The 15,608-nt window shown below is 41.9% G+C and overlaps 2 protein-coding genes across 6 annotated transcripts in view; one reads left to right on the plus strand and one right to left on the minus strand.

Annotated features, from left to right (window-relative positions):
- The window catches only part of DRG1 (developmentally regulated GTP binding protein 1), a 51,604-nt gene extending 42,799 nt beyond the window's left edge, over positions 1 to 8,805 (plus strand). For 2 of the 3 annotated variants that reach the window (XM_060028379.1, XM_060028378.1), the window contains exons 6-9: positions 1,751 to 1,881; positions 3,279 to 3,446; positions 3,712 to 3,834; positions 7,916 to 8,803. In XM_060028379.1, coding sequence (XP_059884362.1) covers positions 1,751 to 1,881; positions 3,279 to 3,446; positions 3,712 to 3,834; positions 7,916 to 8,015 — 522 coding nt within the window. In that variant the 3' untranslated portion in view covers positions 8,016 to 8,803. Of the gene's footprint in view, positions 1 to 1,750; positions 1,882 to 3,278; positions 3,447 to 3,711; positions 3,835 to 7,915 lie in introns of all 3 variants that reach the window. The other variant, XM_069541320.1, reaches the window with a different exon arrangement.
- A 2,519-nt stretch (positions 8,806 to 11,324) lies between these two features.
- Positions 11,325 to 15,608, minus strand: part of EIF4ENIF1 (eukaryotic translation initiation factor 4E nuclear import factor 1) — a 43,163-nt gene continuing 38,879 nt past the window's right edge. For 2 of the 3 annotated variants that reach the window (XM_060028399.1, XM_060028398.1), the window contains exons 17-19: positions 14,194 to 14,529; positions 13,776 to 13,940; positions 11,325 to 13,193 (exon numbers count right to left, since the gene is read on the minus strand). In XM_060028399.1, the coding sequence (XP_059884382.1) occupies positions 12,952 to 13,193; positions 13,776 to 13,940; positions 14,194 to 14,529 (743 nt within the window). In that variant the 3' untranslated portion in view covers positions 11,325 to 12,951. The remainder of the gene's footprint in view (positions 13,194 to 13,775; positions 13,941 to 14,193; positions 14,530 to 15,608) is intronic. The other variant, XM_060028400.1, reaches the window with a different exon arrangement.

The following is a 15,608-nucleotide window of genomic DNA, read 5'->3' on the forward strand; positions in this document are numbered from 1 at the left end:
TGTTAGTTTCTGCTTTATAACAAAGTGAATCAGTTATACATATGTTCCCATACCTCTTCCTTCTTGCGTCTCCTGGGTTGCAGTTTTAAGTAGGTTGATCAGAGAAATCTTCACTGGGGTGACATGAAGGAGTGAACCAAGTGAATATCTTGAGGAAGAGCGTTTCATGTTGAGGGAACATCCCAAGTGCAAGGCCCTGAGGTAGAGGGTTCCTTTGCACGTTTGAGGAACAGAAGAGTGAGCAGGCAGGAGAGTGGTAAGAAACAAAGTCATAGTATAGGGCCAAACATGCTTTTACTTTGCAGGAGATGGGTAACTTTTGGTTGGGTTCCAGTCTGTGGAGTAAAATTGATTCAGGTTTTAATGGAATCAATCTGGTTGTTGAGAACAGACTGAAATGGGTTAAGTACAGACGCACAGAACCCATTTAAGAGGTTATTGCAATAATCTAGTCAAGAAGTGATGGCTTCTTAGACCAGAGTTGTAACAGTGGAGGAGATGTGGAGTGGTTGATTGTGGAAAGATTTTGGAAATAGTTGGTAGGAATTACAGCTGGACTGGATATGGGTTGTGAGAGAAGGAGGTGATGGTGAGTTTTTGTTCTGAGCTAGAAAAATGGACTCTCATGACTAAAATAGTAGGACTTTGTGTAGAATAGGTTTGGAGAGGAGGGGAAGATCAGATGTTCAGTTTGAGATGCCAGTGACACTCAAATTAGACCTCCAAGTGTTACTGTCAAATAGGCATGTGAGGAATGATCTGGGTTGGAGCTATACATTTAGTGGTTATCAATTTTAAAGCCATGAGCTTAGCTGAGGAAGCAAATATAAATAGAAAAGAGGTTCAAGGATTGAGCTTTGTGACACCACCCTCCGTCCCCCACAACGATTAGACGCTGGGAGATGGGAAGAATCAGCAAATAAGACATCTCAGACAAAGAAGAAGGAAAACTGGAAGAGTTTGGAATCCTGGAAGCCAATTAAAGAAAGTGTTGCAGATTGGTAGAACGATCAATTCTGTCAAATGCTGCTTCTAAGTCATATAATTGAGGAATGAGAATTTCCTACAACATTTAACATTCTGGAGGTCCAGATTATTTGACTGTCATAGGTTTAAGCTGTCCTGCCCAAAAGATCTTTTCTATTATCCTGTCATAATGTTTGAACATTCTTTCTGTATTTTTGCTAAGGCTGCCATAATAAAGTACTATATAGACTGGGTGGCTTGAACAACAGAAATTTAATTCTCTAAATTTTGGAGACTGGATATCTGACATCAAGGTGTGAGCAGGACTGGTTTCTTCTGAGGCCTCTCTCCTTGGCTTGTAGATGGCTGTCTTCTCCTCTGTCTTCATATGACCTTCCCCTCTGTGTCTGTGTCCTAATCTCCTTTTCTTGTAAGGATGTGAGTCACATTGGATTAGGGCCCACCCATATGACCTCATTTTAATTTAATTACCTCTTTAAAGACCCTAGCTCCAGTCACATTCCGAGATACTGGGATTAGTTCTTCAACATATGAATTTGGGTGGGGATGGGGACACAATTCATGCCATAGCACATTCCTTTGAGTTTGGAAAGATTTTTAGTTTTTGAGTATTTCCTACTAAAAGTCAGGTACTCTGATCCAGGATAATGGTCTTTAGAAATAAGTTTGCACCTTATCTAGGATTATCCAGGTACATCGGTAGATACTCTTAGGAGGTTTTTTTTTGCTCTCTGACCAGTCATTGTCTTCTATGCCCATTCAGTGCCCTCAGAGTGAACTGGATGCTGAAACTGTGAAGAGCATTCTGGCTGAATACAAAATCCATAATGCTGATGTGACTCTGCGTAGTGATGCCACAGCAGATGACCTCATTGACGTGGTGGAAGGAAACAGGTACTGACTAAATGTGCCTGAGTTTGAATTTGAAGCCTTGTAATGGCAACAACATTGGATTATGAATCTGGCAGACATTGATTCTAACTCCAGTTGTGCTGTTATCTTAAATAATAGTGGGCCTTGCTTTCTTTAGCTGTAAAATGAAGGGTTGGTCTTGATTGCTGACATCCTTCTTTGCTCTGCAATTTGATCATGATAATCTAATTGCTTGTTTCAGTTACTTGCTGTGAACTAGGCTATCCCCTAAGCTCTGTGTCATATGATGGTTGAAGAGGGTAGGTTCTCAATCTGCTCTCACAGAATTAATCCATCTGAGAAATCCTGTAGGCTGTTCTGAAGAACTGAGAGCAGACTGGCTGTGTCTATTTTCTCTAAGGGAACAGAGCTGAAACCCTATTCCATGAGACATTACTATTACTAGTATTTGAAATTAAATTATAATTGAAACTACTGTTAAAATTATTTCTGGCATTTTAAAATAAACTATTTATTTATTTATTTATTTATAGCTGCATTGGGTCTTCGTTGCTGCACGCAGGCTTTCTCTAGTTGCGGCAAGCGGGGGCTACTCTTTGTTGCGGTGCGTGGGCTTCTCATTGCGGTGGCTTCTCTTGTTGTGGAGCATGTACTCTAGGCGCACAGGCTCAGTAGCTGTGGCTTGCAAGCTCTAGAGCACAGGCTCAGTAGTTGTGGCACCTGGGCTTAGTTGCTCCACGGCATGTGGGATCTTCCTGGACCAGGGTTCGAACCCATGTCCCCTGCATTGGCAGACAGATTCTTAACCACTGCACCACCACGAAAGTCCATTTCTGGCATTTTGAAAACAAATAAAAGCTAGTGCTTTGAGTTACGTGTTTTGGAAGTGAGATAATTGAAGCCTGAGAAGTTGTGGCTTGCCTAATTATTAGTAACTTAGCTGCCCTATTGATTGAACATTAGGATTATGACTTTGCTAGATGTATTAAAAATTTTTTTTTATTCTTTAAAAGTTATATTATTAGAAATATATTTACATTCTTACAGTTCATAAAAGAACTCTGGGAACTGGACTCTGAGACTTGCCCAGGGATACATGTATAGAAAGCGACAGAGCTGGGAATAAATTCATTCTTTGTGACTCCAAAGCTTGTGTTCTTTTCCACTGCAGGATGCTTTCTCAGTAATTAGTTGCATGACTAGGGACTACGGCTTGAGTTTTGTTACTTCTCAACCCATAGTTCACTTTTTGGATGTTCTACCTGATTTTGGTAGGAAGCTTTTTCTTTTTTTTGGCTGACTTTCTTATGACCCCATTTAAGAGTCTCTGATTTGGGGTCCTGGGTGAGAGGGTGCTGATAATCAGACTGACAGTCTTGTCCACAGCTCCAGACTCACGTACTGTTTTTGTTCTACAGAGTCTATATCCCCTGTATCTATGTGTTAAATAAGATTGATCAGATCTCCATTGAGGAATTGGATATCATCTATAAGGTGCCTCACTGTGTACCCATCTCTGCGCATCACCGCTGGAATTTTGATGACCTGTTGGAAAAGATCTGGGACTATCTGAAACTAGTGAGGATGTAAGTCTTAGTGGATAGGGTAATATTACTGTAGGATTTAAACCAGACTGTCCTAAAATGATACCCTCTAGAGCTCATTAACATAATCTATTTTTGGAGATATAAATAAGTTAATTCCTCTCATCTGCGAGGCTATATTGAGGGCACTTTCTTCCTCAAGATAGAGGTTATCTGGGTCTGATCTCCGGGGTGATGGAGGGTTGATTTGCATTCACACATGAAACATTCCAAGAAGTAGGCAACCTCTATTCCCTCTGTGTTCTAGTTACACCAAACCCAAAGGCCAGTTGCCAGATTACACATCCCCAGTGGTGCTGCCTTACTCCAGGACCACGGTGGAGGATTTCTGCATGAAGATTCACAAAAATCTTATCAAAGAATTTAAATAGTAAGTATCGTGGGCCCATGGTGCCTTCTTTTCCCTGTGAGCTACTGGTTCTACTAATAATTCTTAGGATAGTATTATAGAAATTAGGCATCAGGAGATGCTTGCTTGGTTAGAACTTTGCAGTGTCTTCTTAAAACCATGCCAGCTTGGAGCAGGAAGAACCCTAAAAGCCTTTTCAGGTTGGGAGGGCTGACAGTACAAAGTGCTCTGACCTTCTCTTTTTAATTCGTCTTCCTCTTGGCAAACACAAAATGTTAATTCTTCCTGCCAGCATCACACTGGGCTTCACTGGGTACTGAGGGCCTCTCTAAACCTTTTGCATGAGTAAGTCCCCCTGATCTTTCTCATACTCCTCACTGCTGATACAGGTGGAATTTTTTTTTTTTTTTTTTTCCTCAATGTGTGGCACGTGGGATCTTAGTTCCCTGACCAGGGATTGAACCCATGCCCCCTGCATTGGAAGCGCGGAGTCTTAACCACTAGACCACCAGGGAAGTCCCGAAATATACTTCTTCTAACATCTTATTTTGAACTAATTTTAGACTTACAGAATAGTTGCAAAAATAGTAATAGAGTTTCCTTACATCCTTAACCCTACTTTCCCTAACATTATCAGCTCACATAAGCATAATACAATCATCAAGAACAGAGGTTAGTATTGGTACAATATTATTAACTAAACTATAGACCTGATTTGAATTTTAATACCTTTGCTACCAGCATCCTCTTTGTGTTTCAGGAATCTACATGGGATTTTAGCTGTTACTTCTCCCTAGTCTTCCAGTCTGCCAGTAATATTTCCTTAAGTCTTTCAGTGTCTTTGATCTTGGCCTTTTTGAAGAGTACTGATCAGTTATTTTGTAGAATGTCCCTCACTTTGGGTTTGTCTAATGTTCTCTCATGATTGAAGTGGGATTATGCATTTTTGGTAAGAATACCACAAAAATGATGATGTGTCCTCAGTTTGCATCATATCACCGGATTCGTGATGTTGATGTATCTTATTATTATTATTATTTATTTTATTTATTTTTTTTTGCGGTACGCGGGCCTCTCACTGTTGTGGCCTCTCCCGTCGCGGAGCACAGGCTCCGGACGCACAGGCTCAGCAGCCATGGCTCACGGGACCAGCCGCTCCGTGGCATGTGGGATCTTCCCGGACCGGGGCACGAACCCGTGGCCCCTGCATCAGCAGGCGGACTCTCAACCACTGCACCACCAGGGAAGCCCTGATTATTATTATTTTTAAATTTATTTTATTTATTTATTTTTGGCTGTGTTGGGTCTTAGTTGCTGCACGCAGCCTTTCTCTAGTTGCGGGGAGTGGGGGCTACTTTTCATTGCAGTGTGCGGGCTTCTCATTGTGGTGGCTTCTCGTTGTGGAGCACAGGCTCTAGGCATGCAGGCTTCCGTAGTTGTGGCTTGTGGACTCTAGAGCGCAGGCTCAGTAGTTGTGGTGCATGGGCTTAGTTGCTGCGCGGCATGTGGGATCTTTCTGGACCACGGCTCGAACCCATGTCGCCTGCATTGGCAGGCAGATTCTTAACCACTGCGCCACTAGGGAAGCCTGATGTTGATATATCTTATTGATGGTAATATTTACTTTGATAACTTGGTTATGTTGGTGTTGGCTGGGTTTCTCTACTGTAAAGATACTGTTCTCTCTTATTTGATAAATGTCTTGGGGAGGTACTTGGAGACTATGAAGATCTGTTTCTCTTCAGATGTTTACCTGCTGATTTTAACATCTATGGTGGAGCTTGTCTGCAACATTTATTGCTGTGTTGTTTGCTTAATGGTAATTCTTTATTTCCCTCTTTCATTTTACATTTATTTATTGGAATTCTATTGTGAGTTACAGCTAGCTCTTCTCCCCTGTTTATTAAGTTAATTCATAATTTATTTTTATTAGTATGAGCTCTTGGATATTTATTCAATGGTGTTATAATCCAATCCTGTCATTATTTTGTCACTCAAGTTGTTCCAGCTTTTGCCGTTAGGAGCTCCTTCAGGTTGGCTCCTATGTTCTTTTGATAGGCTGCCATCTTTTTTTTTTTTTTTTTTTTAAACATTTCCTTACCTTTTGGCACTACTAGATGTTCCTGATTCATAGTGATATTTCCTACACCAGCCCTGGAATCAGTCACTTATCCAAGAAGCCTGGGTTTACAAGATCTGTGTGCTAGGCATCCTCATTGTTAGTGGACTGTTGTTGCTTGTAAGGCCCTCTTAGCAGACAGAATTAGGAAATGTATATAAGGATACTAACCTGTACTTACAAGTCCATCTGTATTTCTTTATCTCTCTTGTCTTATGTATGTATCTATTTAATTTACCCATCCATCCTTATCTATCTATATTAAGAACCATCAGTTTATTTATTGTTACCTCTGATTCCAGTTCAACAACACAGGGTTCATTTTAGCCTTCTCCTTTTTATTTTAACTTCTCTCTCCAGCAGTGAGAAACGTGGCTGTCATTATCTATAATCTACTTATTTAATTCTAGTATATATAAAAAGTAGTTCAGACCTGCAACCTATAATTCTGTGAGAAATATTTTAACTAACTGAATTACAGTATTTATAAATAATTCTTTTTATCTTTACAGGCTGAAATTTTAAAAATTGTTTTAAAAACAAGAGAAAAAACAAAAATAACAAAAAAATATAAAAACAAGAGAAAATAGAAAGTAATTGTAGAAAATTAGGAAAGCATAGAAATAGTTTTTATTTTATTTAATTAATTAATTAATTTATTTTTGGCTGCGTGGCATGAGGGATCTTAGTTCCCTGACAGAGATCGAACCCATGCCCCCTGTAGTGGAAGCGTGGAGTCTTAGCCACTGGACTGCAGGGGAAGTCCAGAAATAGTTTTTAAAATATTCATACTTGTTTCTGACCCTAAGAATACTGAAAGAGTGAAGTCCTTTATTAAGCTTCACATTCCTTTTATCAAAAGTAACTATCCACACACAGGTGATAATTTCTACTGCCCTCAAATCATTATATTTTGACACATACTTGAATCAGTGAAGGAGAATCTTGGGAGAAGTTAGACATTTTCTTTTTTCAAAATTTATAGATTTCTGGATAGTTCCTGCCTTCCATGGTAACAGAACACTGTTCAAAGCCTCTGAATTGTAGCTTAACCAAGGAATTAAATGAAAGGGGAGAAAAATATTTTGGAGAAGAGACATATGAAGGCAAATAGAATTTTATTTGGTCACTATTTTCCTGTTTTTGATTTTAAATTATTGCACAAATAGCATTTTAACTGTCTTAATAATAAAAAAAAATTCAGCTTTAGGCCTACTAATTATGACGTGTCCCTGTTGCATTCCCTTTGTGTCCTTGACCACATGCACACATCCTTTGATAATTTACTATATAAATGTTTTCTCTGTGTTATAAGATTTATATATATAATTTTTATAACCATAGTTTTCCTATCTTTTGCTACTTTATGTAAGTTTCTAGTCTTAATGCACAGACCTTTCCCTTTTTATTTCTTTAATCCAAAAGTAGGATTAATGATTATATGGCTTATGATATGTTTATGGCTTCTTGATAGGGAAGGAGAGTTTTCCTAGTTTGACTGAGGAAGGAGGTCCTACATTTCTTATTAGTACCCACTGATGGTTTCAGTAGACCCCATAAAAACTGGTATTCTCTAACAGTCTGTAAATAACTGACATTGCATTTGTAGGAATCAATTTCCAATCAGTTATTTCAGGGTTTTTCTCTATTAAAAACCTATGCTTTCTCCTTTTAATTTTAAATTAGTCTTGTCATACTTCTCATTTGTATTTTTTCTCTTTGACTTTCATAAGTTGGCTTTGGAGCAAGAGGAACCACACAACTTCTGAAAATCTTTGCCACTTTTTATGTGAAGGTTTCAGTGTGCCACACTGCTTGGGAAGCTAAAGCCTTTGGGCTTTGACTGGGGACAGGGGACCTTGGATATTGCAGGCCTTTGGCTCTTAAGAGCTGGAATGCTAAATCTGAGCAGAAAGTGGCACCTAGGTAGATAGAAGCTAGGTGATTATTTACGCTAACTGTTCTTTTTTTCCTTCCATACAGCGCTCTGGTGTGGGGTCTCTCTGTGAAACACAATCCTCAAAAAGTGGGTAAAGACCATACGTTGGAGGACGAGGATGTCATTCAGATTGTGAAGAAGTGACACCATCCCCTTCACCATCTGCCAGGCCATGGCAGCTTTCTCCATGATCAAACACCTGACTCCAAGCCCCTCCTGGCTTTGGCAGCCACTGGACCAGGATACAGGGGAGGGAGATGGAGGCACCCAAATTGGAACTTCACTTGTCTTAACTTGGTGTCACCTTGTATGTTGAGCTGCATAAAGGACCTGGTAGGCCAGCGAACTATGTACAGTTCATGTGTCATTGTCAGAATTTGTTTTGAGGAGGACTGAATGAGGATGGGTATGTGTAGTGAGGCAGCTGCAGAAGGAGTACTTGGGAGCTTGGTCTTGTATGTGAAATGGGTAAAAATGTGACTGCAACATCTCACTTGATGGTTAGTTGTGAGAAACCCTTCCAACTCAGTGTGGGTTTTGGTCTTTTCAGGTGGTCTTTCCCAGATGATACTGGAGAAAGGAAGGACTTGATGTAAGTTAACTGATTATTCCCTGCAACGCTAGCCATTTTGGGAGATGGTGTAGTGTGGCGGTTGAGTAAAATACTCTGACCAGGCACATCAGGCTTTGAATGGCAGGCCCACCTCTAATTAACTGTGGAATCCTGCATAAATTACTCAATCTCTATAAGCTTCAGTTTTCTCATGTAACATGGAGATGGTAATAACACTTACCTTCTAGAGTGGAGATTCTTAGTATTAAGAGAGATGGTACTTGTAAAATGCTTACTAGCACAGTATCTGGCATATAAGTACTTGGTGAATGTTGGCTCTTGTTTTCACTGGTTCCTTTCCTTTAGTTAGAGCACAGCTGTGTATCAGTGTTGGGCTGAAAGTTGAGCTGAACCATGCTGCCAGCTGGGCGCCACTGAGTGTCTCCTTTCCCATAGCCCAGCCCTTCTCCTGAACTCCCATGGCAGCCCTGGCCCCAGCCACATAACCCGAGTGAAAGCATGGAGGCAGAACATTGCAAGTGAGGCAACCAGTGTGATCAGAGCAGGTTTGTGGGTACACATATGTATGGAGGTGGGAGGTTAGGTTATAAGGAGGGGTGGGGTCAAGACTACTTGAGAGGGTACTAAGGGCATAAGTAGAGGTTTTAGACTAGAAATAAGGGATTTCCTTGATAATGCAAAATTGGCAGAAATCTTTGTGTGCTGGACTGGACTAGTGAGAATATGGGGAGAGGGAGGGAGTGGACATATAGCTATAGAGGAGAAATCTAAACTCGGTAATTGACTGACTTGCTCTTTGGAAGAGAAGTCAAAGATTATTTCAGTATGGATTACAGGGATGATAGAGAAGGGGAGTCCCTGAGAAAATCGAGAAGGGAAACATTTACAGGAAGACAGAGTTTGATTTTAGGTGAAGTGAGCTAGAGCTTCTAGCAGGTTGTGAGGAATGAGGATATGGGATTTTCCACATACTCAGCCTTTTCCAGTACTTGTTACTCCTGTTACCTTAGTGACAGTTATTTCCCTCTCATAGTCTTCCTAGAGCCTGGGTTTAGCACTGTCCCCACAGCCAGGAGATAAGCCTCTCAGGCCTGGTATCCTAGTCACTTTGCAGGGTGTAGACCTTGATATCACTGGTACATTCATGATAGAGGCCATAATTTAGAACCTACCCCAGCTCTTCAGAGAGACATTGGCTTCCTGAGCTATGGGATTTCCAGCAAGGTTTACTTTCCAGCCAGGGCATATGGGTTTTGGGGGAATCCTCAGACTCACTTTCATTGGGCAATGAAATGCCAGGATGTTGGGGAGAGAAGGATGCTGAAACCCAAGTTCATCCAAGGCCTCAGGATGTACTTTGAACAGGCCTTGCTTCCATCATTCAACACCCTCCCCTTCCCCCATCGGTGGCCCCTGGTGTTTGAGGAGAGCATTACCCTACCCCTCCTTTCTCTCCCTTTTGGGCTCAGACTTGGGAGTTCTGGGAGAGAGGTACAGTCTTGTATTAGGAATGCTGCCTGGGGTAGGGCCACCAACGAGGGTTATTCCTATAGCGCAAAGCTTTCTCTTCATGAACTCCCAAGACTAGAGTTGTTTGGCTGTCATAGCATGGCTTGAATTTCCTGTGAATTTCCATTTTTCTTTCCTAATCTTTTATAGCACAGCTAAGCAGACTCACTGTCCTGTGCCATTAACTAGTTAGAATGCTTTTAGCTGTGTTTCATAGCAGACGCTAACTTAACCAGCTGAAATGGAAAAAAACTTGGTCTCTCACATAAGTTTTCTGGAGCTCAGATGGGCTTATGGTAGCTGGTATGTCATTGAGGATCCAGATTCTTTCCATCAAGCTACTCTTGTCCACTGCAGTTTGTTGGCTTTGCTGGGCAGTTGGCTCCCCTCACTGTCAAAGAATGTCTGCTCAGTCCCAGGCTTTGTATCAGTATCCAGAGGATACTAAAGAGCGCTGAGTCTTTATCTTTTGGGGAAGCCATTTCCTAGAAGCTGCCCAGCCAATTTGTCTCTGCATCTCATTCCCATTCTTGAACCAGTTGTTGATAAAGGGAATAGAACTATTGAATCAGTTTACTCCAATAAGTTATCTTCATTCCTGGAGTTTGTCTCTTTCATTCAGGCCAGTGTACCTGACCTCCCTTCCATCTTAAGAGCCTGGCTTATAAGATACTTAACAGCTGTCTCCTGGAAGAAGGCCTGGCTGTACTTTCCCATTTTTCCCCCTACTTTTGATTACTACTAACTTTCCAAGTACTGGCTGCTCAACTGCTTCCTTGGGGGTGGGGGCATTATTCTTTCCTACCTGACCCCCCTCCTTAACTTCCACGAGGTTCTCTGTGGCCCTCTGCCTTTTTACTTTGAGGAGGCCTTGCACATCCTTCCAGTCTTGATTGCTTCTAAACTCATTTCATGCCTGCTAGACTTTCCAAAGTTGCTCCACGTAAGATACCTTGTTAGCTGAGACATCATGTCATCAAGTCCTCCTGCCCTTACTCTATATCTGGCTTTTAACTCTTGAAGACTGCATTAACTTCCTCTTTTGCCTCTACTCTTCCATTGCCCTTACTCTATATCTGGCTTTCAGCTCCTGAAGACTGCATTAACTTCCTCTTTTGCCTCTACTCTTCCATTCACCAAAATAGTTTTTGTGCCGTTTAGCTTCTGCTGTGCTATTCTTAGCAACACTCCTTTATTTCCTTCTGGCTCCATCTCACCAGTTATTGGTTAATGGCTTTGCCCTCTGCTTGGTGCCTGCATTTGTTCATTTCTGTCATACCAGCTTCTAAGTCTGAAAAGGAGGCACTCACAGGCAGCTTCAAACCAATCCTCCCCACTCTACACCTATTAACTATTGGTTCAACATGAAAGGGAAGGTGAAAGGACACACAGGAAAGATGGAATTAGATTCAGGTGTCTATGTTCTGCCACTGTTACTTGAGATTGTTTTCCAGCTTTTGTTTATAGAAACAAAGCATTTGTGAGAATTCTAAACAGGGCTTATTTCTGAAGTTGAAGAATCACTCAGCAAATCCTACTGCAGGGAGGGAGGGCTAATGAAGTTGAAGTACTAGGAAGAGACAGACCTCATGCTCAGTCCACAAAGCCAGGTTTGGTTGAAAAGCAACCTGCTTTCTTGTGTTCCTGGAAGAATATAGGGCAGGGTGGGCAGCTCCAGGTTTATAGGCTGCACCCTTAACACTGAGGCTGTTTTTCACCCTTGTACTCAAAATCCACCCATCTTGCTCATTTCACCTGTGAATCAGAGAATGGCTTCATTTTTTGACCCTCTAGTATGAAGTCAAAGTAGCTTTGATCCCTAAATAGACAAGTATCGAGATACTGGGTGAGTTATCGAGATACTGGGTGACAAATCAAGAAGATCTGTCACCTCAGATTGGTGGGACTAAAAAACCTTAAGTGAGGAAAGGGGACTTGAGGCCATAGTTAGAGTATTATAGTAGAATCCTTTTCTCCAATGTTGTGCATGTAGTTAAGATGAATAATTAAAATAATTGTGAGTTGAGGAATGAGGTAGAGCACACAAGAAATCAGTTAACACAGGCACCAGAGTCTTGAGGGAAGTTTTATATGGAAAAAATTTATGGATTGAATCAGAACTCTAAGGCCCCATTTTTCCCTATAGGGGACTTTGACCTGGAGAACAGGAAGGCAACAAACCGCTGACTTTTACCCCAATAAACAAATAGTTTTCACTAGGTGGGTTTAATTTTAGAAATTGCACACCATCATCTGGTATTAGCCACAATCAATACTACCTGTAAGGTCAGCCCAGCCTGAACTGGCCCATTGGGGTCTTTAAGGCTCAAGAAAGAGGGCCATAGTTTCCTTCTCCCAAATCAGAGTTCAATTCCATGAGTTCTAAAGAAAAAACTTAAGATAATTTCCCTCAAAGAACCTAGTGAAGAGGAAGGGATTCAGGAAGAAATAAACACAACAGTGCCATTCACTTCATTCATACACTTAGCATATGCAACTTTAATCAACCAAAAGAAAAAGTCCCAAATGTACAAGTGAAAAAAAATCCAAACTGTTGACACAGGCTTAACTAATATCAGCTACTTTTATGTACAGCTGTATAAGTTCAAAAAAGCTATCCTATATGTATGTACAAAAGTTGTTTATACACAGGTCTGTACATAAGGGTCTATACATTTATTTCCTCAGAACCCTTAAGGTGCCACCTTTTGGTGAAGACACCAACACTTCATTCACATATCTTACAAAAAAAGACTGTTTCCTGTATTCAGGACTGACAACACTGCATCCTGTATTCAGACCATGTAGGCTCCACTCGATTGGTTAATAAGTTCCTTCCATCATAATGCAGACAACACCAGGTGCCTAGGTGCCCTTAAACAGCTTCGCACAGAGTGCTACAAAGTAAAAGCCCATAAACCAACATGAGATGAGGAAGCAGAGTCCTGACCAGGGTGCCACCAAAAGGTCCAGGCTTAGACAAGCCTGCTGCCCTGCTCATTGTCGGTACTCCAGTTCATCTACACTGATGACTTTGGCGGGCATGGAGGGCAGGGGCTGCTGTAGCACATCTGAGCCAAACCATTTGGCAAGGCCCACGGGGGAGCTGCTCCTCTGGCTGGGGCGGTGCTCTAGTTGGGAGTGCACATGAGGCAGGCCTGACCGGCTGGGCACATTCTGAGGCGTCGTCTGAACGCTGACAGCAGCTGCCTGGGAACCAGACCCTGGAGGATGAAGAACTGTGGCGATAAGAACGTTATCATTCAGAGCACAAGGAGGGGAGGTAGTTCTCTAGCAGGCCCTGCTTCACTCAAATCCTATCCATGAAACTTCAAACAGAATTCTTTACCACGTGATTGATTCTAGGCTTCTTTAGGAAATTCCTTTGCAAAATGCCAGAAGACAGTACCTTAGAAAGCTGAGCTATTCAGAAGCAATCGATATTGAGAGCCCATCCTAGATGACATGCCCACTACTTCCCAAGACAAGCAGAAGCAATGACATAAGCTGGCGAGAGAGCATCTACTCTTGGCAGTCCCTATGCTGAATCTGTCAGAAGGATTCTCAGCCTCCTCTCCTAAGAGGCAAAGGGACAAAAGAAAAAAAAAAAAGCCAGAGCACACCTGGCTCTCCCACTGTCTTCACAGGAATTCCAAATCCCACAGAGGTCGGTTTACTTCAACCTATTCTCTGATTACACCCTTATCCCAGTCTTGCTAGGGTGAATGGTCAGTGTCATTTTATCCCCTTCACTGGAAACTGGTTCAAAAACTTTAAGCCTGAGCCCATCCTCAGCTCACCTGGCCCATTTCTGAACTTACCTGAGCGCTGTAGCTGCTGTTGCATCATTGCCAGATGCAGAGGTGTCCCAGGACGAGGGTTTAGGAGAGGGTGACTAGTGGCAGGTAAAGGGTAAAAGGGTTGACCCAGGATTGGGCCAGATAGTCCCTGTAAATGAGTCAGGTCCATCCCAGGAGGAAGCACACCTATTGGGCAGAAAGAAGAAACTGGTGAGAAATAATCTACCTGGAAATTTTCAAGCCTGACTATACAGTTTTGCTAATCAGAAAGTTTATTAAGAATGAAGAATCCTCAATGCTAGGTTCCTAATCTTTTAATCGACTAAGGGATAGATCAGATTGGACCCACTGGTTAAAATGGAAAAAACCTAGTAACATCTTTTTAGGGATGAAAACCATCAGTTCTAGCAACTGTCATCATGCCAGGTCAGAAACTCACCAGCTTGGAGCAAACTTGGAAGATGCTGTGGATGTACTCCCTGGGCCAGCATCCTTTGGACCAACCCTGGGTGAAGCTGGTGAGCAGGCCGAACGATGGGGACAAGGGGGACTTGGTGCACAGGGCGGAGAAAAGGTGTTCCTGGAACTGGGGATGCCAAGGTGGGTGTTTTTCTCCCAGTTGCTTTAGGTCGGTAATCTTGTTCTTTGGTGTAACGACTGGTCTGTGATAGTGGGGTGGAACATGAAAACCGCTGTAGGGTTGATAGTTTGGGATTTGTAGTGGGAGAAGAGTCTCGATCAGCAGTGGGCACAGAGCTGGATGACAGGAGGTTCTCTGTAAGGATCCAGAAAGAGAATATTTTGGTATTGGCAAACTTTTCTCAAACACATTGTCCTCCCAATGATCCAGTAACTCATTTCTTAGAAAGCTCACAATCCTTATTTGATCCCCTCAACAGATTTAGAGGATTGCATCGTAGGGACCATCGTTTGGCCTTATGAACAGGCCTAGTCAAGGTCATGGGTAGTTAAGGACAGACCTGGGAGTAGACCCGAAGTTTTCCAGTCTTCCAACACCTTGCCGCAAGAGTTTATTTTTGCTACACTCTAAAAAACCAAAGACTATGAAGTTGTAAATGAGATAACTTTTAAGAAGCCCACATCTTTGTTCTTATAACCTTCCCAATCCAGGAATAGCTATGGGCAAGCAAGCCTGGCATATCAGGTCTGGTGGTCTAACTCAGTTGGGCACCCTGGTCTGCCCATATGCCTGTGGTCTGCATCTGTGTGGGAGCTAGTCCTATCCTAGTCAGCTGTTTGGGATTAACATGCTTTTTAGTCTAAGGGGAAAATCAAGTGAGTAAAATTATGCAAATCCATCACAACAGAAAGCTTAAAGAGTAATTATAGTCTGGTGAAGGAATCTGAACTGCCTTTTAGTAGGACCAACAGGATTTCTTTTTTCTTTTTTTCTCAGAAGCTTTCTCACAGGCAAAAAGCTCTCAGACCAATACTCTAGACCTATGTAAACCTCACTCATTAGAATGTTTCACTATGTCCTTAAAATCCCAACTGTGCAACCCCTAAAAACCTCTTACATTTTCTACATATTTATAAAAGGCTCTCACACACCTCCTATATGCTTCACCCACTGCAGATTTTATTAGATGATTAGTCTCCACAGACTGGAGAGAACCTTTCAGAAATAAACCTGGTTGAACTTTTATTAATTTGCCAAATAAATGTACTAATAATTCAAGCCAAAATAAGGATCCTAAACTAATGCTTGTTCTTCCTAATACCAGCACTCATGCCTGCCACGGTTAGATTGGTCAGAATTTCAAGTGGCTTAAGTAACTGTGAGCTGGTCCAACCCTTCTCACTGTTAAGACACAGAACTGTGGTCCAAAGCAA

Source organism: Delphinus delphis, chromosome 13 (assembly GCF_949987515.2).
Source record: "Delphinus delphis chromosome 13, mDelDel1.2, whole genome shotgun sequence".
In the NCBI taxonomy this organism is placed as follows: domain Eukaryota; kingdom Metazoa; phylum Chordata; class Mammalia; order Artiodactyla; family Delphinidae; genus Delphinus; species Delphinus delphis.